At 39.0% G+C, this 27729-nt stretch overlaps 1 protein-coding gene across 4 annotated transcripts in view; it reads left to right on the top strand.

Moving 5' to 3' along the window:
* The window catches only part of LOC109931990 (mitotic spindle assembly checkpoint protein MAD1-like), a 645529-nt gene that overhangs the window by 41786 nt on the left and 576014 nt on the right, over positions 1 to 27729 (top strand). For all 4 annotated transcript variants that reach the window (XM_048609842.1, XM_048609840.1, XM_048609841.1 and 1 more), the window contains exon 2: positions 4395 to 4539. In XM_048609842.1, coding sequence (XP_048465799.1) covers positions 4402 to 4539 — 138 coding nt within the window. In that variant the 5' untranslated portion in view covers positions 4395 to 4401. The remainder of the gene's footprint in view (positions 1 to 4394; positions 4540 to 27729) is intronic.

The raw sequence follows: 27729 nt of genomic DNA, 5'->3' as shown, positions 1-27729 counted from the left end.
ATTGCGAACCGAGCGTAGGTGTTCTGCAAATAGGTCCCCAAGCCTACGCTCGGTTCACACTAAACAACTGCACCTTCAGGTCGCGAACCATTTCAACTCCCCCTCCCATTCCTCAGACGACATGTCCATTCTGGGCCTCCTGCAGTGCCACAACGATGCTACCCGAAGGTTGCAGGAACAGCACCTCATATTCCGCTTGGGAACCCTGCAGCCCAATGGTATCAATGTGGACTTCACAAGCTTCAAAACCTCCCTTCCCCCTACCGCATCCCAAAACCAGCCCAGGTCATTCCCGCCTCCCTAACCTGTCCTTCCTCCCACCTATCCCCTCCTCCCCCTCAAGCCCCACCCCCATCTCCTACTTACTAACCTCATCCCGCCCCCTTGACCTGTCCGTCCTCCCTGGACTGACCTATCTCCTCCCTAACTCCCCACCTACACTCACCTTTACTGGCTCCATCCCCGCCTCTTTGACCTGTCTGTATCCTCTCCACCTATCTTCTCCTCTATCCATTTTCTATCCGCCTCCCCCTCTCTCCCTATTTATTTCAGAACCCCCTTCCCCTCCCCCATTTCTGAAGAAGTGTCTAGGCCCAAGACGTCAGCCTTCCTGCTCCTCTGATGCTGCTTGGCCTGCTGTGTTCATCCAGCTCTACACCTTTTTATCTCATTTACAAATACTCCCTGGATTGTAAACAGGATCCATTCTGGAATCGATCTGCAAGTCAATTTGTACTTAAGTTGGAACATAATGCAGGACAATGTAAAGCAGCCGGTCACAAGTACAGGAAATGTTTGTCTGTTGGGTCTTTAAAATTAAAACCATGTAAGTGAGCATATTTGTAAATACAAATGTTCATAAATCGGGGACTCGGTGTAACGTGACCTGCTGTCTTCTGTTCTTAAGTCAGGTTTTTCCTCTAAGTTGGTACTGAACCTCCTGTCTGTGAGTGACAATTAACTAGCCTTTTATGCTATGCTTCGTCAAATGCCTTCTCAAATCCATTTGTCCATTGCATTTCCTTCTTCAATTTCTCTACTACTTCCAACAAATTTCAATTGGATTAGTCAAGCACGATCTGCCTTTCACAAATTAGACTAGGTCTCCTCAAAAACTTAATTCTCTTCAAGTGCTTGTTTACTTTTCCCCTGCCAATTATTGTTTATGAAACTTTCCCCATACTTAATGCTGTGACTTTTAGTAAGCTGTTTCTTCATCTGTTACTTTGGGTTAGGTATCACTGTGATTCTGATACTGTTGCTTATATTTACCATTACCTCCAGTTGCATTATTTTGTAGTATTTAGTGATGAATGTTAAAGTTGGCCTTTTGTTCCTTTAACCTTTTTAGTGCTGTTTCTTGCTGATTAAGGTTACACACCTTGCCATGCTGAATTTATCCCTTTTTCCTCTGTGCTACCAAACATTATCCGTGTCCATTAGATCCACAGCCACAGTTTTGTTTAGTTGAAATAGTTTATTTGCAGCCAGGCTGTTCATATTCCTTCATTTATTTCTTTGAAGTACGTTCCATCCTCTTCACTTATTTCTTTTAGCTGGCTTTGTTCCTTCTCACTCACTCACTTATTTTCCAGTTTTGTTGTTCATTATTTATTTGTTTTCCAGTTGGGCTCATATATACTTTTCATTGGGATCAGTCCAACTCATTTATTTCTACCTAATCTTTTCTACCCTTCACTATTTATATCCGCATCCATCCGACTCTTCCAAGCTAATTAGTTTAATTATTTAGTTTTTTTAAACTTTATTTTTACCTAGATTGGTTTACTAATTTCTTTTCCACTCATAGTCCTCATTTCGTTCTTCCCATCCTTTGCTGTTTTGTTTTTCCTACCTCAGCCTTTCAACCTCAATTTAATGATTTCTACACAATGATTTTGACTTTGTAACTAGATGAGAGACAGTTCAAATTCTTCAGAAATTCTACTCCATTTTATAACATGCATTGTCTGATCTAAAATGTCACCTTTTTTTACACTGATAAAACCTTTAGTTCTCTGAGGACAGTGACTTGAAAGGAATTTGGGGATTTACATATACATGTTAATCAATGAAAACATTCTAATTGATTAAAGATTTCGCAGCTTCTTAGGTTTGTTTAGTACATCCCCATCAGTGGTGTGACCCATTTATCTTTTACTTATAAATTCTGTGTTTTGATACTACCTCTCTCACTAACACCTGAAGGAGTGAGGCTCTGAAAGCTTGTGTTTTCAAATAACCCTGTTGGATTATAACCTGGTGTCATGTGATTTTTGATCTTGAGCGGAGTGTAATTTCAGTTCTGTTGTCCTGGAGAACTTGACAATATGTTTATGGTTGGTAATTGTTTTTAATCTGGGGATTCCTTCATTTAACACTACTGCCCAGGCTATAGCTGGAGAATTTTATGATGGGAATTTATTCGTTCCCTATTATTTGGAATATATATAACATATCAGATGTATGATTACTAGGTTTGAGCATTGGTCATAGGAAGATCTTGATCCCAAAAATTACATACTTCAGGATGTCACTGCAGAATGAACATACTTCACTGCTCAAGTGGGTGTCTATCTCTAAGCACTTTTAACAGATCTGCAATTTGTACAATTCTGTTTTCTTTGCCTTACACAAAATGGTGTACAGAAGAAAGTATTTTGAGTGGGAATCACAAAGCTTCTGTAATATAATGCTTTAATAGGCCTGAACATTAACGTCTTCAAATCTTCACCATTCAGTTTCTGAGCTCCTTAATCTGAATAATGTGTGCAGATCATAAACTGAGGGAAAATTTAGATTACAAGGCCGAGACCCTTCTTCAGAAAAGAAGGCCTGAAACATCAGCTTTCCTGCTCCTCTGATGCTGCTTGGCCTGCTGTGTTCATCCAGCTCTACACCTTGTTATCTCAGATTCTCCAGCATCTGCAGTTCCTACTATCTCTGAAAATTTAGATTGCCTGTTTTATATGTTGGATGGCTCCTTGCCAGTTCTCTTGGCTTACTGATTGGAACATATAAGTTCTAAGTTTGTTTAAAATTGTATTCACTGTTCCTCGGAGATTCTGCCATCTCCTTCAACCAATGAGCCTAAAGATGTGTTTTAGAACAGAGCCTTGCATGTGATGGAGGTGGGAAGGCAACCTAATTGATTGCGAATGTGAAAATAATTTAGAGATTTATGTTCTAAAACAGTTTCTTCTGAGGTCACTGACCGATCTTGGTTAATTTGGTGGCTGAAATAATGAGAAAAGGCATGACTAATTCATTCTGGATACTGAAGAAGCAAAATAAGCTTTATTTTTAAACTAAATTTCATAAATTCTACTCTGGCCAAATCTTTTGACAAGGTGCTAATGGAATGTGAAAAAAGTCGCATTTCAGGAGTTTTGTACAGGCAAATTATTTGTTGTTTGCTTTTTCTGATAATTTGTATGCATATATATTGGACATGTCTAAATGATTGTAGGATAGTCTATACTGATGTTAATTCTATTTGGCAGTGCACAGATAAGATTCTGCTGTCTTAGAAAAGAGCTTGTATAATCATTGACTGACTTACGTTGCTTTTTAACTTTTGCAAGAGACCCTGACAACTATATGATCAATGATTGGGTTGTGGTTCCCAAACTTCTGCCTACTGTGATACTATTTTGATGCTTGAAACTTGTTGCAACCCATCAGTGAGTAGTGGAGTGAAGACCTGTCAGAGTGGGAGCATGGCTCTTGAGACTTGATCTAAGCTACAGAGCAGCCATTGCTGTCTTGCAGCCACACAATTTTAGCTCAGTACCCAGATTGGGGTTCCATCACCCACTTTGGGCAGCCCTGTCCAAGGGTTGTGTTCACACTATTGAAATTCAAAGCATCACTGTTGAGAGTTGGTAGGTATAAAGACGATGGACCTCTGCGTCTGGGTCTGTGAAAATGAATTCATTTCCTTGTAGTTTTGCAACTCTTCTGTGTTCATGGATCTTCCATGCCCCTCTATTCAATCTGAAAGGGAATTCAGGTTAAGGTCTCTGATGATTTTGTTTAGTAACAATCTGAAAATAAATCTCTACAGAAATCAATTGACTTACTGCCTCGTTGAATTTACTTCTCGATGTCTTTCTGCTTGACATCTTGGTTGTAGGGGAAATTGACTGCAATGTCCCTCTTGCTGTTCCATGGAATGGTACATTATTAGTTTGAGGCCCATTATTGGCTGATGAATCATTGAGTGAAGTTCTCAACTTGATAAATTAATACATTGCAGAGGTTTCACAGTCTGAACCTCCCTGTCCATCAAGTCCTGCTAGTCTTTTGTATCATTGGAGGAAATAATGTAGTTTCATGGGAATCAAATTAAGTCACTTTGTTTTTCTAATCCAGTTGGTTACTGTCTGTTGCAGTGCTCGAATGTTGGAAAAGACTCGACAGCAGCTTCAGGATGATACTTTAAACTTGCGGACACAGCTTCTTTCTGAACAGAAGAAACGTGAGCTACAGGAAGCAAATGCTCGACGGTTGGAGAAGCGCAATATTTTACTTATCAAGGTACGTATATTGCTAATTGCATGTGATTACTTAATGTTCTATGCCTCTAGTTACAAAACTGAACATTCAGTTTGCCTTTTAGGGCGCTCTTAGCAGCGTGAGGTATTAGATTTTAATCTGTGTGGCCATATGTCAAATGTCCCCTCTTATCTTAAATAGTTTTACTTTAATTGAATAGAGTATTATTCCTTAATTCCTCTGTGTATTCCTTCACATTTTTCTGTTAAACTGCACCTGTTATTTGTTAGCTTATCCTGATAGTCCACCATTCAAGGCTGATAGTGTATTGGAATATTGGGTGGAATTGCCTTTGAGCTGACAAAATGCCCAGAAAAATTCAATCTTGGGGATGACTGATCAGAGAAAAGTTGCCAGTGTAAGAAGAGTAGCTAGAATTGGTAAGGAGTCGCTTCTCCAGTCACAGGTTGTTTTGCTCCCTGCTAATAGGTTCAGCCTGTGATCAGAGAAGTCGCAAGCTGTTGGATAAATAAATGGTGGCGTTGAGGGAGCCGAATACTGACCAACAGTTCATGAACTTTACCAACACCTTTCATCCCAACCTCAAATTCACCAGGACCATCTCCGATAACTCTCTCTCCTTCCTGGACCTCTTCATCTCCATCTCAATCTCCATCTCCATCTCCGGTAATGGTCTCAGCACCGACATTTATTTCAAACCCACCGACTCCCAAAGCTACCTGGACTACACCTCTCACCCACCCTCTTGCAACAATGCGATCCCTTATTCCTAAATCCTCCGCCTTTGCCACATCGGCTCCCAAGATGGAGTGTTCCACTCCTGGACATCCCAGATGTCGTCCTACTTCAAGGACCGCAACTTCCTCCCCCTGTGTTGATCCAGAATGCCCTGAACTGCATCTCTTGCATTTCCCACACTTCTGCCCTCAAACTGTCTCCTCCTCAACAAAAATAAGGACAGAGTTCCTCTGGTCCTCAGATACCACCCCGCCAAACTCCGTGTCCAGCACCTCATCCTCCGTCTCTTCTGCTAGCTGCAATCTGACCCAACCACCAAAGAGATATTTCCCTCCCCACCCCTATCTGCCTTTTGTAGAGACAGCTCACTCTGTATCTCCCTCATCCACTCCACCCGCCCGATCAACCCCGCTACACCTGGCACCTTTCCCTGCAACTGCAGGAAATGCCACACCTGCCCCTACACCCCCTTCCTCACCTCCATCCAATGCCCAAGATAAACCTTCCATGTCCGATAGGGGTTTACCTGTACATCCTGCAACCTGGCCTGCTGTATCCTTTGCTCCCGATGTGGCCTCCTGTACATCGGTGAGATGAAATGCAGACCTCGTGACTGATTTGAAGAGCACCTGAGCTCTGTACGCTATAATCAACACCACCTTCCGATTGCTAACCATTTTAACTGCCCCCTCCCATTCCCTTGGTGACATGTCAATCCTGGGCCTCCTCCAGTGCTACAATGACTCCATGTGCAAACTGGAGGAACGACACCTCATATTCCACCATGGGAGCCTACAACCCGATGACCTGAATGTAGAATTCACCAGTTTCAAAATCTCCCCACCGCCAGCCTCATCCCTTGTCCAACCCTCCCTCTCATCTCTGCCTCCTTGACCTCACCCAACCTGTCCAACTTCTTTCCCACCTATCTGCCCCACCCTTCCCACTGACCAATCCCCACTATCCCTATCTGCATCCACCTATCACCATCACACTTACCTTCCCCCAGCCCCACTCCTCCTCCCTCTATTTATTTCCCAGCTCCCTTCCCCCTCCCCAGTCCCGATGAAGGGTCCCAACCTGAAACGTCGACTTTCCTGCTCTACTGATGGTGCCTAACCTACTGTATTCCTCTAGCTCCACACTGTGTTGACTATTCAAATATGAAGGATGTTTCTGCCAGAATGGGTCTGCAGTAGCCAGTAAGAGAACTACCAATAGATTTCCAAAAACCTGTTTGACTTCTCCCTAGCATTGCAGTATTGATGGAAATAACCATTTCACAGTCCTTGTACTCTGCGTTCTGCTTTGTGACACTACAACCATGCTAAAGGGAATAGATTTGGTACAGATCTAATGGCTTAAACCTGGATGTCCATTAAATGCTGTGGCTCATCAGCTGCAGCAAAATTGTAGCCATCCACAATTAGTAGCCTCACTTGTTGTACCTCACTTTGAATAATATGCTGGAAGTCATAGCTCTCTATACCTAGAGTCGTCACAAAAGTTAAAGATTTTAAAAAGTATACAAAAGTTTCCCCAATCTATCTGGCTTTCAGATCAAGGTTAACAGAAAACAAAGACCACGTTTCTGTACTTAACAAGAATGGCTATTTGTTACAAGCAATTAGACTCAAGTTATAGATAATCAATTAGGAACTGTCAGCACAAAACGCTGCCAACTAAAACTGTAATCTCTTATAAAAACCCTCTTATGCACTGCGCGCGTGCAAGCGCATGCACACCCCCAGGGATAGGGAACAGAATAATGGTTAATAGGTATTTTTCAGGTTGGAACAAGTTTTGCAGTCAAATTCCTCAGGAGTTGGTCCCTTATTTTTCCTGATATGTGTTAACGATTTCAATGTGCAAGGGTGAATTTCCTGATATTGAACAAGTGGTCTTGGTGTGCGGGGGCCAATTTGGATGACACAAAACTTGGGAGAATTGTAAACTATGAAGAGAACAGTATAGAACTTTGAGAAAACATTGACACATTGGTGGTATGAGTGGATACGTGACAGATGAAGTTCAATATAGAGAAGTGTGAGCTGATGCATTTTGGTACAAAGAGCGGGGAGAAACCATTTTAAATAAAAATGTACTCATTTAAAAGGTGTACAGGAGCAGAGAGACCTGGTTGTATATGTGCATAAATCATGAAGGTGGCAGGGCAGGTGGAGAGAGCAGTTAATAAAGTACACAGTATTCCAGGCTTCATAAGCAGGGTCATAGAGTACAAATGTAGGGAGGTTATGATGAACTTATAGATGACACTGGTTGAATATCAGCTGGAATATTGTTTACATTTCTGGGTGTCACACCTATATGAGGGATTTGAATGCTTTGAGAGACTGAAAAAGAGGCTTTTGACAATGGTTCCAGGGATGAGACACATAAGTTATTAGGAAACCTTGAAGAGCGATGGGACTGTTTTCCTTGGAGAGGAGTAGCTAATACGAGATTTGATAGAAGCTTTCAAAATAATGAGGGGTCGGAACAGGTTGGAGGGGGAGAAACTGTTCTGAATTATCAACGGATTGGGAACCAGGGGGCACAGATTTGCAAAAGAAGTAACTGTGAGGTGAGAAATTACCTTTCCAGAAAGCAAGTAGTTAAGACATAGAATGCCCTGCCTGGAAATACGGTTGAGACATATTCACTTGAGTGATTCAAAATGGCATTGGATAATTACTTAAAATATAAATGATGTGCAGGGTTAAGAAGTGAAGGCAGGGACAAGCAGCATGTTATTGCCCATCCCCAGTTGCCCACAACTCTTCAGCAACAAGGAATGTGAGCAATGGGCCTCAAACCTAAGCGTAGAGTCACTACTATCTCCATATTGAATCATCTTGCTCAACTGGCATGGCTATAATTTGTTTTCTTTCAGCAATATTCAACGTTACTTTCTGAGCATTTTATTTAGAAAAAATGTCAGATCCATGGAGAACTGAGAAATTAAAATCCATGTTTCCTCCAATTTATAATCCAGATTCTCCAATAATACATTATAAATCTTCAGGACAGACATTTATCTAATTATTCCCTTTGTTTTACTGCATTGGTTTTAAACTTGATACTGATAATTTCTTGCAAATAATTCCATCTCTTTATTCCTAGGGTACCTTCAGAGTTGACTTATAATAAACTTTTATCCTGTTTAAATTAAAAGCTTGATTATTAGTCTACTTTAGCTTGAATCACAAGATGAAAATGGGGCTATGTTAATCTAAAGTTCACTGTTCACACTAGAAATAGGCTGGCAGTTGTGGCAGCTTTCGTAGAATTAATCTGACAACTCAGGCTACATTGTTTGACACTCCATGCAGGTCATGCTTCTCTCCATTGCTTCAGTGTGATTTATTCATATGTAGTAGTTGTTGAAATGATCAATGGTCTTGGTCATTAATTTAATACAGGCCATCCTTTCCATCAGAATCTCCTATCAACATTTTCTTTGTTTCTCCTTGAAACTTACTGTACCTGCAGTTCATGTATTTTGTTGTTTAAAATAATGGCAACAACTTGCTGCCTCTATCTTGTTTTCCCTAAGTGAGGTGTGCTAAAGGCCTTGTATGCATTGAGCGAGAAATCTGAAGTGTTGTTCTATGGGGTTCCTGTAGAGATGGTACTGTATTAAAGGAACAGGATTCCATTGTTTTTCTAGTTGATTGACAGCCTATTCAGCTGTATGTGGAGATTGGAACTACGTCTTGTTCATTAAACTGGGTAGAAGACCTCACCTCAAGACCTGAAGTGATTCTATGTCAGAATTTGTCAATGAATGCATGAACCCATTTTAAAAATGACACATTTCATTTTACCTGTTTCACCTATAAGCATTTAGATGATTGATGTATAATTTTGAAAGACACAGGAGACCTTGGATTTTACTCGGAACTTTACTGTTTCAGGATATTTAACTGTAGCGCCTTTAATCCTTTTATTTGATTGGGGGTACTGTGTGAATACTTGCAGTCATTTTATTCCCAAACACTTTTCAAAGTGATGTTAAAGTAAATTTATAAAATATTCAATGTCTTTATACACAAAAACCTAATACTGTCCCAGAACTTTGCTTTAGGAATTATACTTTTATGTACAACTATGAACTAACTTTTTGAGTAGTTTGACCATGAATAGTATAGCTAATTTCCCACTTGTATCAGTACTGTTCAATTAGCATTATTATATCTTTTTTTCACAAATATTTCTTCTTTAACTTCTAGCAGTTTTTTTGTTCAAAAGTTTTTAAAAAAAGTCAAAAATACATTTTAAAAACTTTCCTGAAGATTTGTGGTGGTTATATTAATTAGACTGTATGTGAGAGGAAAAACACATCAGATTACATCCCTGTTGTCGGATTTTTTTTGTGTCCATGATCTTTTGCAAGTGTGCAACAGAGATGGAACCACAGTTTGAGAAAGAGGTAGAGATGAGATGGAGAAGAGAGTATTCATGCATTCTTCAAATTAATCAGAAACATGTATTGACTTCTGAAGCCAACTAATCAGTATCATGCATTTATCATTTTCACAGAACTTGCATAATAATTAAGACCTCTGAAACAGACGCACAAATTGAAAGGGGATGTATTTTCCTCAATCTAAATGGATTTTATTTTTGTATTTATAAACGCTATTTTGAAATGGTGAATGGATGGAAAGTAAGAGAGATTGTAAAATTATTAAAGGTGAAGAGGCATTGGCATTTGTCACACATGAATGAAATTAGGAGGACCTATTTGAAGTTTGTGTGACATCAATGATAAACATGTGGGAGAGGAGGATGAAAGGGTTATCTGTGTAGGAAAATGGAGGTAAGGGCACTGATGGGAGTGTGTGGGGAATACATAGGAAGCAGACAGGATGGTGGGCAGATGAAGATGTAGGAGTTAGATTCCAGCAAGGAATCGAGTGAAGTTGAAGAATAGATTGGGCTCAAGGATAGGAACCAAATGTGAACCATGTCATACCTGAAATTACTAACTCATAGGTAGTGGTTGATGGCTCTTTCTTCCCTGCCATGTAATGTGCCAACTACCATATTTAGGAAATGAAAAGACAGGGAAGCAAAAAAATAGTGTAGGAGGAGAAATAGAGAAACAACATATTAAATATGTGATACACAGATGATTCTTCATTGCATTGTATGCAATGCTACACCTTTGCTTTCTAGTGTGGGCTAAGGGATAATAGGACCGTAAGATGTAGGAACAAAATAAGCATTCAGTCCATCAAATCTGCTCCACCTTTCAGTGAGATCATAGCTCATTTGATAACCCTGAACTCCACTTTTCTGCTTTTTCTCCATTCCCTTGCTGATTAAAAATCTATCTCAACCTAGAATATTCTTAGCCTTGGTAGTTCTTTGTGGTAAAGAATTCCACAGATTCACTACCCTTCGATGGAAGAATTTCCTCTTGCTCTCTGTTTTAAATGGGTGACCTCTTATCTTGGGATTATGCCCTCTGGTCCAAGACACCCCACAAACAATAGTGATAACTCTTGAGTACCTTTTCATGCAGCTCCAGGTCACTGAAGCCCATGGCAGTGCCCCTAAGCACTGTTCCAGCTCTGCCATTTTTACCTTAATGTTTACCTTTAAAGAAAGGAATATGAACTCTTGTTCTTCTCTCCCTTCCTAAACCAAGCTATTACAGTCATTGATAGGTTAGGATGAACTGTTTTATTCCTTGCTGAATTAATTAATTGAATTTATTTATTTTTTCATTTGTAATAGTGGAAGCGCAATTATGTATTTGCACTAAATCCTATAGCTTATTCTTTAAGAGTATCTTTCAATACAGTATTTGCCCTTGGATGATGTTGACATTCTTTGCAAGTGGTTTTGTGCTGTTTGGCCATGCAAGCACTTAGCAAGTTGCCATTTGATTTAGTTTTGAGTATAACATTATGTGAAACCAACAACAAAAAAAATCATAAAAATAATAAAGCTTATAAAAAAAAGGTTCTATAACAACATTCGTACCTCTCTTCAAAATAAACCTACACATTGGAGCTTGGCTAACAAAACTTGTGTCATACAGAGCCATAGCTGGTGAGCCAGCTACTGAGCATGACTGTTTCTCTCTTCACTCCGAGTGAGAGAGCAGAAAAGCTGTCAGATATTCCTTCTGCTTTTACATCTCATGGGTCAAACTGTACTGGATAGGAATATGTTTTTGATAAAAGTGAGAAATTGTATGTATGTGTGTATATACTCTGATCATTAAGCCGTGTTGGAAAGTAAAGAAGAAAAGGGAGACTTTAAAATACCCACATCTGGTCTTGCAGGTTGTGAGGCAAATGTCAAGACAATTGGGAGCAATTCTTTTTAAAGTTTTACTTTCACTCCTACCTCTCGTCTTCAAAGGAAGGAAAGAAATTAATTTGCATTAGTTTTGGATCCAGACACTAATAGCTCTTTTGTTTATGATAGATGTGTTTAAATGAGCCACACTTTCAGTTCATAATTTGTTTGGAAGACTTGTGTATTGTCACAGCACACTTGGGAATGTGTGCTGATTGTCAACTTCCACTGCCCTTGGAGTTGTCACAAAAGTTAATTATGTAATCAAAGCTTGCAAAGTCCCAGTTTGACCTATCTGGTGGAATGAAGTTAACAGGAAACACTGACCAGGTTCTTGCACTTAACAAGGATTACTATTTATTACAAATTAGAAGATTGTAATCACAAGTAAACAGGAATGATCTATCGACACATGGATCTGCTAGTTAAAACTCTTTTTTTTATCATAAACTTTTTTTTATATACAAAGACACTGATAAACAAGAAATGTTTATGGGCGATGGGGAAAAGCAATTATGGGTGATGGGAAAAGAAATTTAAGAAAACTTTTTGAGGGCACTGGTCTACAGAATTTGCTGAGATGATCCTTTTGGCTTGCTAGAACTTTGTATTCTTCAATTTTTTTTTCTCCAAGTTCATTCAGTTCTTTGTAGGAGCCACAATGCAACAAGTCAAATAACAAAAAAGCCTTGTAATGGTGGTTCGGGCAACAACTTGGTGTATCTGGTGGGAGAAAATTAACTGGCTTTCTTTAGACTGTGGATATTTTTATTGCAGAGACAGGTAACATGTTACCCTTCCTTTCAACGTTCCCAAGGCTTCTTGCTGTATCCACTATCTCCACACCAAGGCTGTTGTGTAGGCTATCACAGCTGCAGCTAGTTTCCTTCTGGCAAATTTCTGAGAGTTCTCTAAACTTGGGTTTCTGCCAATTTGAAGAATTTCTTATTAGCAAGTTTAATACTCTTCTAACACCTCCACTCTTTGCACAAACCCAATACTGACCCCTGACTGACACCCTCCTAGATTTTTCTATCCTTCTGTGTCCCTGGGCCCCTGAAACTAAGCAAGAGCATAGTTTTCCTACTTTTTTAAATGCACCAACTATTAACAAACATTGTAAAATATCATTAAAAATGCATGTGTACAAACAAGCAGCCAGACTTCTGGGTACCAAACTCAAAAAAACAACTATTTTTCTGAAAAAAAGGAATTAAAACCATGCCTCCTAAATGGAGATATGTGTAACATGCAAAATAAAAAATTGAATTTGAAGTTATACATTGATCCTAACATGTCCTTGCAGAGGAAAATGTAAAGATATCTTCAAAAAGTAATTTTAACTTTCTATTACAGATTCCTCCTCATTACTGTTGCAATTTTATGTGAATTCTATTTGAGCGATGACTATATTACATCAAAGACACATGGATTTTATATAAAAATCGTATTTGACATAAGTCCATTTTGACCTCAACATTTCTGTTCCTCCATATTTGTTTTTGACAAAACAACTGATTTGATGTCTTTTCTGCTAAATGAATGATTTTCAAATTGTATGGTTGTAGTGTTCAACTCCAATAAAAGACTATTGGTATGAGATTTTATTAGTAAGGACAGAGGATTATGGCTTAAAAAAATACCAATCTCTACATAATTGTTAGATATATAAACTTCGAAATTTTGCAAAGCCAAGATCAAATTTAAAGTCTTTTACCACAGATGATTATTTCTTTTGGCAAGAATTCAACTTCTGACGCAAGTATTTAACAGCTGTTCAATCTTTATGTTGTCATCCTGTAATAAAACTGTAACAACAACTATGTAGTTAGTATCAACAGTTTAAAAACCTTAGCATAATTCTGTGTTGCTAAAATCAATTCAGCGGACAACACAGTTTTCCAGCTGTCATATGTACTCTGACGCTTGTCCATTACAAATTTCTTGTTTTTTTTAAACAAGCTTGACAGAGGACCATGACAGTGCTGAAATTTGGAACACTTTTCTGGTTGAATCTACTCCGGCCTATATATTGCCAAATTTCTCCTTTTATCTTAGGCATTGTAAATCAAAGAGAGTCGTTGATTTTGCTCCTATGGTGTCCTAGTTATATTTGCTTTGGCAAATTCATTTTTTAGCTGTTTGCAACCTATCAAACAGTTTATTCGTGTGTTGTAGATGTTCTTCCCAGATTTTGTTGAATACAATCAAATCATCAATATATACAACGCAGCTGAGTAATCTTTCAAAGAGTTTTCAATTACCGGTTCTGAAAAAGTGTCATATCAGACTCAAAACATTAACTCTATTTCTCTCTTCACTGATGCTGTCACATTTGCTGAGTTTCTCCAGATTTTCTTTTTTTATTTCAGATTTCCAGCATCTGCAATAATTTGGCTTTTCTTCCAGGACCTTGTTGGATAATCTTGAAAAAATTTCTTGGACATTTTTCATTCCAAATGGTGTATCATTACACTGATAAAGTCCAGCCAGGAGTTACAAAAGCTGTTATTTCTTTGGCTGTATTATTCAATGGAACCTGCTAATATTCCTTTAATAAATCAATTTTGTTAACAAAACTAGTTTATCCAAATCGCTAAGTGTATTCTTCTAATTATAAATTCAGTATGAATCTGCCTTTGATACTTCATTGACATTGCTATAATCTGTACATAATTGTGATGTATCTGATTTCAGTTGCATCGGAAGAGGTGAGCTTCAGCTATTGCGACTTAGTTCAATAATGTCATTTTGTATCATGAAGTTGATAAACTCTTCCCTCACTTGAGTTAGCTCCTTTGGATTGAACCTGTAAGAATGTTGTTTTTGGAGACGTGTGCCCTACATTAACATAGTACGTAGTTGAAGATGTTTTCTCTGGCCCTCTTGCACAATTGATTTTTGAGTCTGTAATAACTATGCTAAGTTACCTGTATGGTTTCTGGGAGGGTAACCTTCTTTTTAAGCATCTCTCTATTATCCAATCTGATTACAGGAGTGTTGACATTTGAATTTTCCATTTTCAATTTCTGGTTCATTCTCAAATTGCTCTGAGATTTTTATTTCCACTCCTCCTTTCACCACAATGAGCATACACCTCTGTTAACTGTACTCCCTTTCACAGTATAACTTTAAAATGTTAACATGACACACTCGCAGATTCTTCCTCCCATCTGGAATACTCACTATATAATTCACATCATTGAGTTTCTTTTTCATTTGATACGGTCCATTGAGCCTTGCTTTCAGTAGGTCTGCGGAGACAGGTAGTAATACTAACTCTATAGTAACATCATTTGAAGCTTTGGCATTTTTATTTGCTGTAATTAATTCCATTGTTTGCTGAGTAATTTTCAACTTTTTTTGGCCAACTGGCACGCTTTGGTAGATTTTTGCCGAAAAGTTGATTCGTAACTCGGAAGTGAAATCTCTGGGTTTAGGTTTTTCAATTTTTTTTCATAAATTCAAGGGGCCCTCTCACCTCATGTCTGTACATCAGTTCAGCTGGACTGAATATAGACTCATAAAGACCATCCCTAACAGCAAACAGTAATGAGGAAATTCCCTTATCCCAATAGCCTGCTGTGATGGTATTTGAAATTGATGCCACCTTCCACATCTTCCTTGTGATTGTGGTTAAGGTAAATATGTAAATTGCTTTATTCCCAGATTATTCATTATTTGTTTGAATATTTATAACACAAAATCAGGTCAAGGTTGAAATCTTGCCTGCGTTTTCCTAGTACTAAAATGATCTAGAATGCTAATTTTGAGAGTCACCTGTGAAATTCTTTGATCTAGATGGGACTACCATTTGATGAACTGTTGCCCATTTCTCATTGGCTGGTATTTGAGGTGTTCACTATTTTCTAATTTAAGCTTTGTTTTTTAAACTATAACATTCTGATATTTCTAATTCAGTTTCTGATTAGGTTGTTAGAAACACCTCTCTGCTCTTAGGATTTGAGTGCTGCATTTCTGTTGTTATGGTTTGAACAGCCACTTTGAGTCTTGGGTTCAGTTATTACCAATTTCGTTTTATAACCAAATGCTTGGAGACATTCTTTGCAGACTTCATAAAGATGTCACAGTTAACATGTTGATTTATAGTCTTAATTCATGCATGTCATTATAATGTTTTTCTTTCTTGTGACAGCATACAGTCATTGATTTCACACACATTGCATATACTTAGTCAATGAACGGAGTAGTGCATTCGCTGCTAATGTTCTTTCTTCTGCTGCCATTGACCCTGGGAAACTTTGTCATTGTGGATCTAGCATCCACCTTCTGTCTGCTTCCTAATTGTCTTAAGGTTGCTACTCAGTCTTGTGAATTCTGCTAAGTTTTATAACTTACATTCTTAGCTGGGTTCTCACACAGCTGACTCACTACTATACCTTTGTGGGTGCTGTATCCCTCCAATTTAGTTCACATTAAACTGTCTACTTCTGGGACGGCATACAGTAGTATTGATCTTTTAACTATTCCAATATGTTCAACTTAATAGTGCAGGATTGATTCCTTGGTAATATTGCAGATATGGTAGCATCAATGCTATCATGACCTAGGAACCAAATTTATAACCTATTTGGCTGTACCTGAATCATTTCCCTGAATTGAGTGAGTTAAAAACAGTTCCCTCTTTCCTGATCCTGGATTAATCAAACTATGGGCACTTGCCTCTCTGTGTGTATCTCTTGGCATGGTTCCAAATTGAATTTTCTCAACGTCCAGTTCTCTGTTACCAATTATGTCTCAAGCCAGTATCTAGATTTAACCCATTTACTAGCCACTCTTCCTGCAAATATGCAGTTAGTAGTACATATTTTGTCCCTCAGGCCACAAGTTGCAAACACTCAGTGCATCTCTCACCATCCAGAAAGCATAATCATATGTTGTAGATTTGCCATGTAATTAGAACCTAATCCGTACCAATAAAATGTAATTTATTTCTTGATGTTCTTGTATCTTCTTATTTGAGGAGCTTATGATTTTTCTAGTCACGAATCAGCTGATTAAACTTCTGCTCTGCCTACCCAGTGGACTGAAGGTCTTCGACAATGTAAATTGGCTTTTGATGATTTACCTTGTAGGTTGTTTCTAATATGTTCGTGGTAACAACATCTTTGGGTTCTTTATCTATGTGGTGCAATCCTTGAGAGTGGACACTGCTATGGCTTCTGATAACCAAATGCTGTTACAATAAAATATGTTTCCTTGGGAAAAACACACATACCAGTTCTCTGGTTCAGATCCTTGAATCAGCTCATCAGCTACCTGTTTCAGATGCTGACCTCTGGCAAAACAAACATACTCACCTGTCCATTTGATATCAGTGTCTGATCTGGTGTCATTGGTCAATGTGCTGTGAATCCTTGGGTATCTTGAGTTCATCTATTACAGACTTTATTCTACAAGCATATGCTGGGACATGGTCTTGGCAGGCTTGACTGAAGCCTTTCTCTGATATGCAGTCAGGGTGTTTTCGTTTCTCCTTACGATTCACAGTCTTTGATTTTCACACATCAAGGGGACAGGCTGCCTGGCAATGTATAACAACACTTAGATCAATTAGACTACCTGCCTGGTTGAGAACTAAGATGAGAGCTAATTGTTCCTGGTGCACTTCTATGCCTATGATGGTCCGTCCAATCGGCACGCGCTGTCATGTTCTATAAATTGATAGCTTTCCAAGTCTGGTTGCTTGTGTTCTTGCCCTGATGAGTGGAAGATGAAAAGCTTTGATTCTGATGTCTTCTTTTGACAGTGTTAAAGTTCTGTATCACAAAGCAGTTATTGAATTTTAAGTTTATCCCATAGATCTATAAACTGATTTCTGTAGCTACTGATGCTGTATTCCTATGGTAACTGTCTGAGACTAAATCAGTCTTTTGTAGTCTTGATGTCATATTTGATCTGGAGCTGAAATCTAAGGCTGCCTTTTTACACATCGCTAGCATTGGCTGACTTTGCCCCTGATGCTGCTCAACTGTTGTTGAAGCCCTCAATCTGCATTTACCTCTAGACTTGGCTATTCTAATGCGCTTCTGGCTTGCCGACTATATTCCACACTGTAAATTCATTGTCATCTAAAACTCTGTTGTTTTGAATCTGAACTTGTATTAAGTCCCATAAAGTTATCATAACTAGCTCACTGATCTATATTATTGCCTGACCAAGCAATGTTTTGATTTTAAAATTTTTGTTCTCGTTTTCCATGTCTCCAAGGCCTCCGGTACTTGCCCTCCATATTTCCGTAACCTCCTTCAGCATTGCAACCCTCTGCAATTTCTGCAATCATCTAATCCTGGCCTCTTGCATTTCCCTGATGTTAATCACTCTGCCACCACTGTTCTAATCAACCTAAGTTCTGGAATACCTCAACATCTTTGTCTCTCTCTATCATGTTATCTCCTTTAAGTCACTCCATATCTCTATGTGGCTGGCTCAGTGTTATTTCATCTTCTAGTGCTCCTGTCTAGTGCCTTGGATATTTAGAGAGAAACATAGACACTGCTGGAAAAGCTTGGTATGACTGGCAGCATCTGTGGAGAGAAATCAGTGTTGACGTTCCTCAGAACTCCTAACGAAGAGTCACTCAACCTGAAACGTTAACTCAGATGAAGGATTTCGGCCCGAAACATTGACTTTCCTGCTCCTCAGGTGCTGTCTGACCTGCTGTGCTTTTCCAGCCTCTCACCTATAGACTCTGGCTTCCAGCATCTGCAGTCCTTATTGTCTCCGTGATCGTCTTGCTGTTGGATAATGGGGCAAAACAAACGCTAAATGTACCAGTTTTAAGGTACTTATTACTGAAGTGCTCCTGGTTTTCATGGAATCAACTGTGGCTGATTGATAGTGCTCTTGCCTCTAAGTCAGAAGATTGTGAATTTAAGCCTCAATGCACAGACTTGAACACAAAGGCTGGATTGACATTGAGTGCTGTACTGAAGGAGCACTTCTGTCTATTAGATGAAACATTAAACCGAGATGCTGCCTGTCAGATTTGTAAATCTTCATGCATAAATGACAAAAGCTAGAATACAAGTTCAGCAGGTAATAGGGAGGGCAAATAGAATGTTGATCTTTATTTCAAAGCGGATCGAGTATAAAAGTAGGGAAATTTTGCTAAAACTGTACAAGATTCTAGAATGCTGTGAACAGTTTTGGTCCACTTATGTGCAGTAGATATACTGGCATTGGGGGTAATCCAGAGAAGGTTCAACAGACTGATCACTGGTATAGAAGGATTTTCTTCTGAGAATAGGTTGATTAGGTTGGGCCTGTACTCATTGGAGTTTAGAAGAATGAGAGGTGATCTTATTGAAATGGAAGTTTCTTAGAGGGCTTCACAGATAGATACTGACAGGACTTTTTCTGTCCTTGTATTGTGTATGTCTAGAACTGGAGAGCATAATCTCAGAGTTGCCCAGTTAAGACAGAGCTGAGGAATTTAAAAAAAAACTTAGTCTGTCGACCACTCTTTTCCTCTGCAGTGACTAAGATATCCTTGTCCCTACTCGAGAAGAAAAAATGCTGTAGATTTTAAAGTATAATTTTACCTTTGAAGTATCCAAAAATCATTCCAAGTATAAAATGTGAGCCACTGTTGAGGACAGTCGTCATTTTAAAAATGTAAAAGAAATGACAGGAATTCATACGAAAGTAATTTGGCAAAGTTTATATAATAAAATAATTGTATAAAGACAGCTTGAACCATAATTGAAAGCATTTTAAAGCTTGTCAAATTAATTATCTTTGGCATCTAACTCAAAGATTTTCAAATTTATTCAGAGTTACTTTGGCTATTGTCTCATTGTGTAATGCCAGTGGGTTAGGATCTTACGCAAGGGATGTGACATTTTTGTTTAAAAAAAATCTCTCCATAAAAAATCATCTTTCTATCTCGATCCATTGAATTGAATAATCTGCTTTTTTTTGAATTGTCTAATGCCACTTTATGCTTTAATGGCTTTCCACGATTTGATGCCAATGTCGCACCAAGCATTAAGCCATGCACTATGCATGTTTCCATTCTTTGTGAAGGTATTTTCTCCATTATTTATATACCTATTCCATTTTACATAATCATGATTTTCGAATAACCTGTTGAGACATCCTAAGGTTGAACCATGAATGTTAGACCACATGGTGTACTGGCAATGTTGTTGTTCTTTCTTTGCAGGCACCTCTTGATCTCATCAGTTATATGGGATCTGACCATGTTCGACAATAAGAAACTGTATTCTGTACTTGGGTACCTGTAGATGCCTGTTCCACATTATTGATCTATCAGCTTGATTCCATCCACATCCATCAGATCATTGCCATGAACGTGACAGAAGCCCCTGCAGGGCACTTGCTTTTCTATTGCTTTTATGGTTCAACATTGCCATTGACTTTCATTTATCATCATATCACTCTGAATTTTCTCATTCTCGATTTCTAGAAAATAGCTGAAAGATTTGAAAACAAAATCAGAGATCCCCTACAGTTTGGAACCGTACAGTTTTTAATCCTCCGAAGAGTGTCCCACTCAGAACCCCCCCACCCCCAATCCCTGTAACTCTGCATTTCCTATGGCTAATCCACCTAGCTTGCACATCTCTGGCAACTATGGGCAATTTAGCATGGCCAATTTACCTAACCTGCGCATCTTTGGACTGTGGGAGGAAACCAGAGCGGCCGGAAGAAGCCAATGCAGACGTGGGGAGAATGTGCAAACTGCACACACACAGTCGTCCGAGGGTGAAATCGAACCCGGGTCCCTGGTGCTGAGGCAATAGTGCTAACCACCATTCTGTACTGGGAATATTGAAATTGATGGGCACTTCATCCATCTGACCAACGTGACATGGATACTTTTTTTTTCCTGTCCAATGAAGAATCACTGGAAGCTGGTAATTTTGCAATGAGGTCTTTTGGTAGTTTTTGAATGATCTAGGTCTTCTGCCACAACAACACATTTTTTGTCCCATAAAGCAGCTAGGTGTTGCTCAGAAATCTTTTCTGGACTTGGGGTTTGTTTTGAACTGCTTAAATGTGTATATGTTTATTGCATTTCTGGTGACTATGAAACCATTCTGACAATTTTTGAGGCCCTGTATAGATACACTGCAGATGAGAAATTTCCTGTCTTTTCGTTGATTTCTGACCTCTACGTCTTGGAAATCTACTGTAGTCAGTACTTCTTCCAACCTTCTGTCTGGGGCTTAAAACTTTTTTTGCTTTGCAGTCAGTAACAGCAGGAAGTCATTACAGAATTGTGAACTGGATGAGTTGCCAATATGGGACAGACAGACCTACTCCTCCAGTCACCGGTGCTGTCTCTCCTACACTGGCTGCTTTAGCTCCTCCAATCATATGTACCCCCCCCTCCCGATCATGTTGCTGTTCCAGAGATGGAGTCTGTGATTGGAGGAGCAATTGATAAAGGGAGCGCACGATCAGAGGAGCTTCTGTAGCATGGATGCTGAGATTTCAGCAAAAGAAAGATGAGAGATGTGCATGTACAATATTCTTCTTTTTGAGAGAGAGAGCAAGAGAAGGTCCAGCAACTATTTTGAATGAATAATGAAAAGTTATGATTGAAAATGTTTTTGCTACATATCCAACTGTCAGTTTAGAGTTTATTGGTTTTATAGAGTACATAGCAAGTATTTGGGATTAGAAGTGCCAAATCTTGGTAGGAGGCAGTGATAGACGATGGAATTTTGGAGAGAGGCCTAACTTGGCATGAGGGCTTGATTGGCCTTGGAGGGGGTGTGGTCTAGGGTAGTACTTTCAAAAGAAGTAATGCATGAGTTCTGCCTGACCTTGGTGAGGCCACACACAGTGTTTTGGGTGAGACTAGGAGTTCTACACTCTCTTGCAGGGTGGAAATGCATTCTTTGCAGCACCTGAGAGTTTTCTGTAATGCTACCTGATTAGCAATTTAGATCTACGTATTGATGTCATACAATAAAACATTTTGTTAATGAAGACAAATGCCTCTTTTGTTTGGACTCACCAGTGCTTATTCTCTACTTTTAATGATGAGATAGATTCCAAACACAGGATTAACCAAGGTCAATTAGTTGCTGCGTGCTACTTCAAACAACGTTTGCCCTGTATCATATCCTGGCAAAATTTGCGCTACCATGCGACACCAACAGTGGCATTCAGGGCAAATGCCACATGGTGTGTTTTGGAGACATGCTTGATACGCGGAACATAAGAAGGACCGTTTGAATTTAACTTTGATTCATGATCCCTAGGCAGTGTCATGACCCACAACATTGAAAATCTGGCCTGACTCCATGATGATTGTGGAGGAGTAGCCATGTCAAACTTTCCAATGGAGTCAGCTTGGCGAAATGTCAGGTACAGGCTCATGAACCAGCATATACACTTTTTTTAAAAAAAAAGTGTCTTGGTGAAATTCAGAAAGCCCTGTCCGGGTTCCAGCCATCATCTTTAAAGGGCCACTGAATCATTGTGACTCCACAAAATTCTGACTCGTTTGCTGTTTTTCTCTCTTTCTACCCACTTCTGTCCTGACCCCCCTCTCCTGTTTTGATGTCAATATTACATTATAAAGAACAAAAATATGAACTTTATTAATGAGATAACTGGCAAGTAAGCATTCTGGCCAGCTCAGGCTAAGTGGCTGTTCGACTTGAAGTACAAAAGTAAATGTCACTACATTCATTTAACGGTACTTCACATTTCCACCTACGTGAAGTGGCCTAGAAGCATTTCCATCTCAGAACATGCCATGATTTTCAAATGTCTAGCGCTGCAGTATATTTGCCACTTTGCATTAGAATGTGTACACAATCCTTTGTCGCAACAAATTTTCAAACATCTTCGTTTTTGGTCACCCTCAACCCTTTCATGTTTGTCCAGATCAGGACAGGTCTCTATTTGCAGTTTGTTCTTCAGGGTGCATTCCTTCTTCTCCTGTTCTTGAACTGTTTCTTTTCTCAACAGTGTTGAGCTCCCTTGCTGCTGCCCAGTTATTTGAAAAGTTAGCAAATGTTTTAGATTGAAGCAGCTTCAAACTTAATTTGGGAAGGTGCCTTTCCCTTTATTGTTTGTTTGCAGGACTGCTATGTGGACATGTTTTAAACTCGTGCATCTGCACAACGCCGCCCAATATGCCTGTTTGATCTCTTGCGCCTACTTAAAAATAAAATGTGCATTTGTGGCCAAAAAAATCAGACTATTAATGCTAGTTTAGCATGTTGTGGCTGAAAAGGAGGCTCAACTTATGTTAAGATTTTTTTGCCTGTACCAAGGCTGGAGGAGTGCATTGTCACTCTAGTTCTACTACTCCACTGATGAAAACATAGAAATGGAGAAAGTATTCTTATTTTAAGATGACAGATGCCTAATGTATATCAGGTTTTAAAAAACAAGGTCTATCAATCACATTTCTTAAAAAATACAATGATTGGTTTATTATCAAACCAAATTGTTTCAATGAAGATGTAATAATTAGTTAATATATACAGTCATCTAGAAGTAAAATGCTCATCTTTATAAATATTGCCAAAATGCATAAGCAGCACACGCTTCAGGAAAAGAGGGGAGAAAAATCTGTGTGGATATGTTGGCTTTCTGAAAAAGTCACTTTTGCCAAGGGGTTATTCTTGAAAACAAAAGGACAAAATTTAGGATGTTCCAAAGTCTGTTACTCTGATGTTCAGTCTGGTGTAGTCAAGTCAGTAATTATCTCACACTGCTTTTTTCTGAAGTTTTGCATGCATAGCTCGCTCAGGAAATAAATCTTGATATTTCTTCAATCGCTTTCACAAGAACAAATAGATTTCATCCTGACAGGAAGGTTTTTCTTCTGAGAGAAATCAGCTGGGCAGTTTGTTCCTGGCAAGCTTTCTTCTAACTCAACTTGTTCTTTGCAAATTTCCTTCCAACTCAAGTTTACTCTCAGCTGTATTTCCTCCAACTCAGATTTTTTACATGCGGCTTCCTCCTGCGCAATGGAACCAGATAAATGAAATACCCCTCCAAGTCAATCACTTTTCAAAACAGTCTGTGCAGGGGTCGACTGCCAAGCCAGTAGTTTTCGCCTGTCATGAGATTTACAGGAAACTTAGTTTCTTAAAACCAAAAATCCAGTGTTCACGGCGAAATTTCAATGGCATCTCCAGATGAACGCACTCCAGATATTTCCAAACTAAATATCTTGTCTACACCACTTAAAAACTGGAATCCTCCAAGCAATTTAAAATATAAATGCTATGAAAACAACACTGGACCAAAAACATGAGGTTGAGTCAAATGCCACAGTTTATGGTAACTGCTTACTGATGTTGTCAAAATTAAATGGGTCCAAAATCAAAAAGCTGTGAGGCAAGTGGTCATAACTTGCTGCAATTCTGAAGAAGGGTCACTGGATTTGAAATATGAACTCTGTTTTCTCTCCACAGTTGATGCCCAACCTGCTGAGATCCTCCAGCAAGTTCTGTCTTGTTTGTTTCTGGTCATAACTTGCTGTTCACACTTGGAAGGAAATAGGAAAGGTTTTTGTATTTGGTGTCAGAGTTTGAAAATCATGTGACAATGTACAGCTGCAACCCTTTCTTTCCTGCCTCTACACCAAATTTTTATCAGTCTACCACGCTTTAATCTCCTATTAAAACATATGCTTGAATTTTGTAACAGGCCTTTTGTGCATGATCTTATGAAAACTCATATGAACATCATCTAATGCATTTCCAGAGGTGACAATAAATAACTACTTCTGAACAGTAAATATCATTTGTCAAACAGTGCACTGTGAACAATGTGAAAGTGTTTTGCCTATATTGATTGGTGCATGTGTGTTTCTTGTAGTCTGATCCTTATCCTCATGAATTTATTGTAGTCATTATATAGGGCATCTTGCTTGCAAATACAGTTAATGTTTTTTTTGTTGAGACTCTTGAGCAGATCACTGATCGTGGGAGAAAGATTACAGATTGTGTTGTTTTACCACAGGATCCCTACAATACTTTAGAGAAAATACATAGAGAGTATAGGTGTGATGCATACATTCTATTTTTTATTTTGGCTTGGTGTGTGTGGGAATATGGTTCGGAGATTTTCAGGAAGTAGTTATCATTTTTTGTATTTGGCAAATAAACTTTATATCAGAAAGTGATAAAAGCCTGAAGAACTTGATCTAATTTTCTCTGTTATGATGTGGCATGGAAATCATGTGTTTTGATATGATTTTATATCCTATTCATTTGTATCTGGAAATGGAGTTTTGCTGTTAATTACTTCATAAAGACTTTCTTTTACAATACAAAAGTATGTATTTTTAAAAGAAAATGAATTATTCTAGATACTTTCTAAAATCGCTTCTGAACCTCATATGCACTAGAAGATAATGTGTAATTTATTTACAGGAAGAAAGAGCAATTGTAGTAAAATTTGAAGAGCTGCAAGAAGCTGAGTCTGGAATTAGGGACCAAGAAAGAAATAGAATTGAATGTTGAATCAAAGACAAAGCCAAGAGTAAAGATTACAACTGAAGCAATGAGCTGTGACAAGAAAGGTTAAAAGACTGGAATTTGAATGTCAGTGGAAGACTTAAAAATCTGAGTGTGCACGTGTGCATGTGTCTGTGCACACGAGTCAGGTTTAAAATGTCTGCGTACATTCTCAACTGATTTCAGAGCTGTGGTCAAGTCACCTCGAGAGAAGCTAGGGTCCTGCTCCATTCCTATACAACTGACGAGAATGGCCCTGCAAGGAAAATATTTGGAACCAGCATTACATTCTACTGGATAACCTCATGAGATCAGTGAAGCTTCCGCAAAAGCGTGACAGAATCAGGGAAACACTACATTTCATGTCTTACTGCTTTTGCATTTAAAACAGCATATCTGAGAAAAGTGCAGAAAAATGTCTTGTATTCCAATGTTCTTTTTTTCTGTGTAAGAATCTCCCTTGCTATTTTGATAATTTGTTTAGCTCTTTTTTTGACTAAATAAGTAAATGTTTCTTTTTCCTCAGTAAAGTTCTTCTTTGTTTCGTAAACTAATCAGATTAAAGAATCCTTACTGAGGCATGCAGAACCTGCTAGTTTGAATAATTAATCCAGAATGCACAATATAAAATCTCACAGTATTTCAATAAGGAACCACACATGAACTTTATTAGTAATATTAGAGCCACGGTGTTGAGGGTAGTATGTCAGCAAGGATAGCGGATTGACTGATGATTAATAGAAGACAGAAGCAGGAGAGGTGGGGGACATATTCAGGATAGCAAACTGTAATACGTGGAGTGCCACAGGTATGAATGCTGGTGCCACAATTATTTACAATGTATTTACAATGACTTGGATAATGAAAATTAGTGTATTATTGCCAAATTTGTGGATGATTCAAATATAGATGGAAAGATGAGTGTTGAGGATGACACAGTCTGCAGAAGAATGGTGAAGTGAACAGGTAAAATCTTGGTAGGCTCGATACTAACTAGTTAGACCAAGCTTAGAATACAATGAACAAATTTAGTCCCTTTGTTTAAGGAAAAATACTATACTGGCATTAAAGGCAGTCCAGAGAAGGTTTACTAGGTTGATGCTGAGTTGGAGGGATTTCCTCTGAGGAGAAGAAGAGGGAACTCTTTGGAGTTTAGAAGATAGAGGTGGCCCTGTTGCAAAGTAGAAGATTCTTAGGAACTTGACAGGGTAGATGCTGACAAGTGGTTTCCTCTTGAAGGAGAGTCTGGGACATAATCTCACATTAAAGGGCTGTCCATTTTAAAACAGTGATGAGGAATTCCTTCTCTGAGGGCAGTGAATCTGGAGAAAGCTTTAGCACAGGGCTGTAGAGATGGTGTTAAGTATAATAAAGGCTAAGAAAGATTTTTAATCCAGGAATATTGGGAAAAGGCAGCAAAGTGGAGTCGAGGATTGAGATGAGCCAGATTTGATGGGCCAAACGGCCTACTTTTGCTCCTATATCATATGGGAGGTCCTTGGTGAGGTATCAATTTAGGAAAGCTTATAGAGGTGGAGAAAAATTAGATCTCCGTTTTCTAGTTCAATTGTGCTAATGTGGACACTGCGGTTATTGTCCCTGTTACTCCAGAAAAAATATGAGCGCTCTTTGTACTATTGCCGATTGTTGCTGCTTTTGACAATTCTTGATCTTATGTTCCCACTGAGGTATACTGAGTTGTTTGTTGGGACACAGTTGAAAACAATTACTTTCATTTAATACCAACAATATCTAACAGGGGCCTCAACTTGCCATGAGGCTGTAAGAGGGCAGGTTCATACCATGCCACATTGCATTGCTTCCTGTGATTATGTATACTGCGCCAGTTGCATATTACAGAGTAACCCCTTATTCTAGATTCAACATTATTCTGACTGCAAAATCTGGGCCTTTTTAAACCACCATGTTCTTGGCATGTACTTATTAATTATTTCAATTCAATAGAAAATAACTGCTAATGTTTTACTGACAATGTTTTTACTCTGGTCTATCAGTAAATAAATGATTGTGAATAGAAAATTAAAATCATATATTTATGTATAATGCAGTGTAGTAGTGGGCCTGGAGGTGATTTCAATATGTGAGATGTTGTAGCCATTGTTTCTTGGATGGTTTCACTTCTGGTTAGGAAAACTCATGCCTGTGGAAATTTAAAAAAAGACAAGTCAAATACACAGAGATAGTAGGAACTGCAGATGCTGGAGAATCCGAGACAACAACGTGCAGGGCTGGATGAACACAGCAGGCCAAGCAGCATCATAGGAGCAGAGAGGCTGACGTTTCGGGCCTCGACCCTTCATCAGAAAAGGGGGAGGGGAAGGGGGTTTTGAAATAAATAGGGAGAGAGTGGGAGGCGGATAGAAGAGGGATAGAGGAGAGGATAGGTGGAGAGGAAACAAACAGTCGAAGAGGCGGGGATGGAGCCAGTAAAGGTGAGTGTAGGTAGGGAGTTAGGAAGGGGATAGGTCAGTCCAGGGAGGACGGATAGGTCAAGGGGGCGGGATGAGGTTGGTCGGTAGGAGATGGAGGTGCGGCTTGAGGTGGGAGGAGGGGATAGGTGGGAGGAAGAACAGGTTAGGGAGGCAGGGACGAGCTGGACTGGTTTTGGGATGCGGTAGGGGGAGGGGAGATTTTGAAACTTGTGAAATCCACATTG

The sequence above is a fragment of the Rhincodon typus genome, chromosome 21 (genome assembly GCF_021869965.1).
Source record: "Rhincodon typus isolate 14 chromosome 21, sRhiTyp1.1, whole genome shotgun sequence".
Taxonomy (NCBI): Eukaryota; Metazoa; Chordata; class Chondrichthyes; order Orectolobiformes; family Rhincodontidae; genus Rhincodon; species Rhincodon typus.
This window is presented reverse-complemented; position numbering and strand designations above follow the sequence as displayed.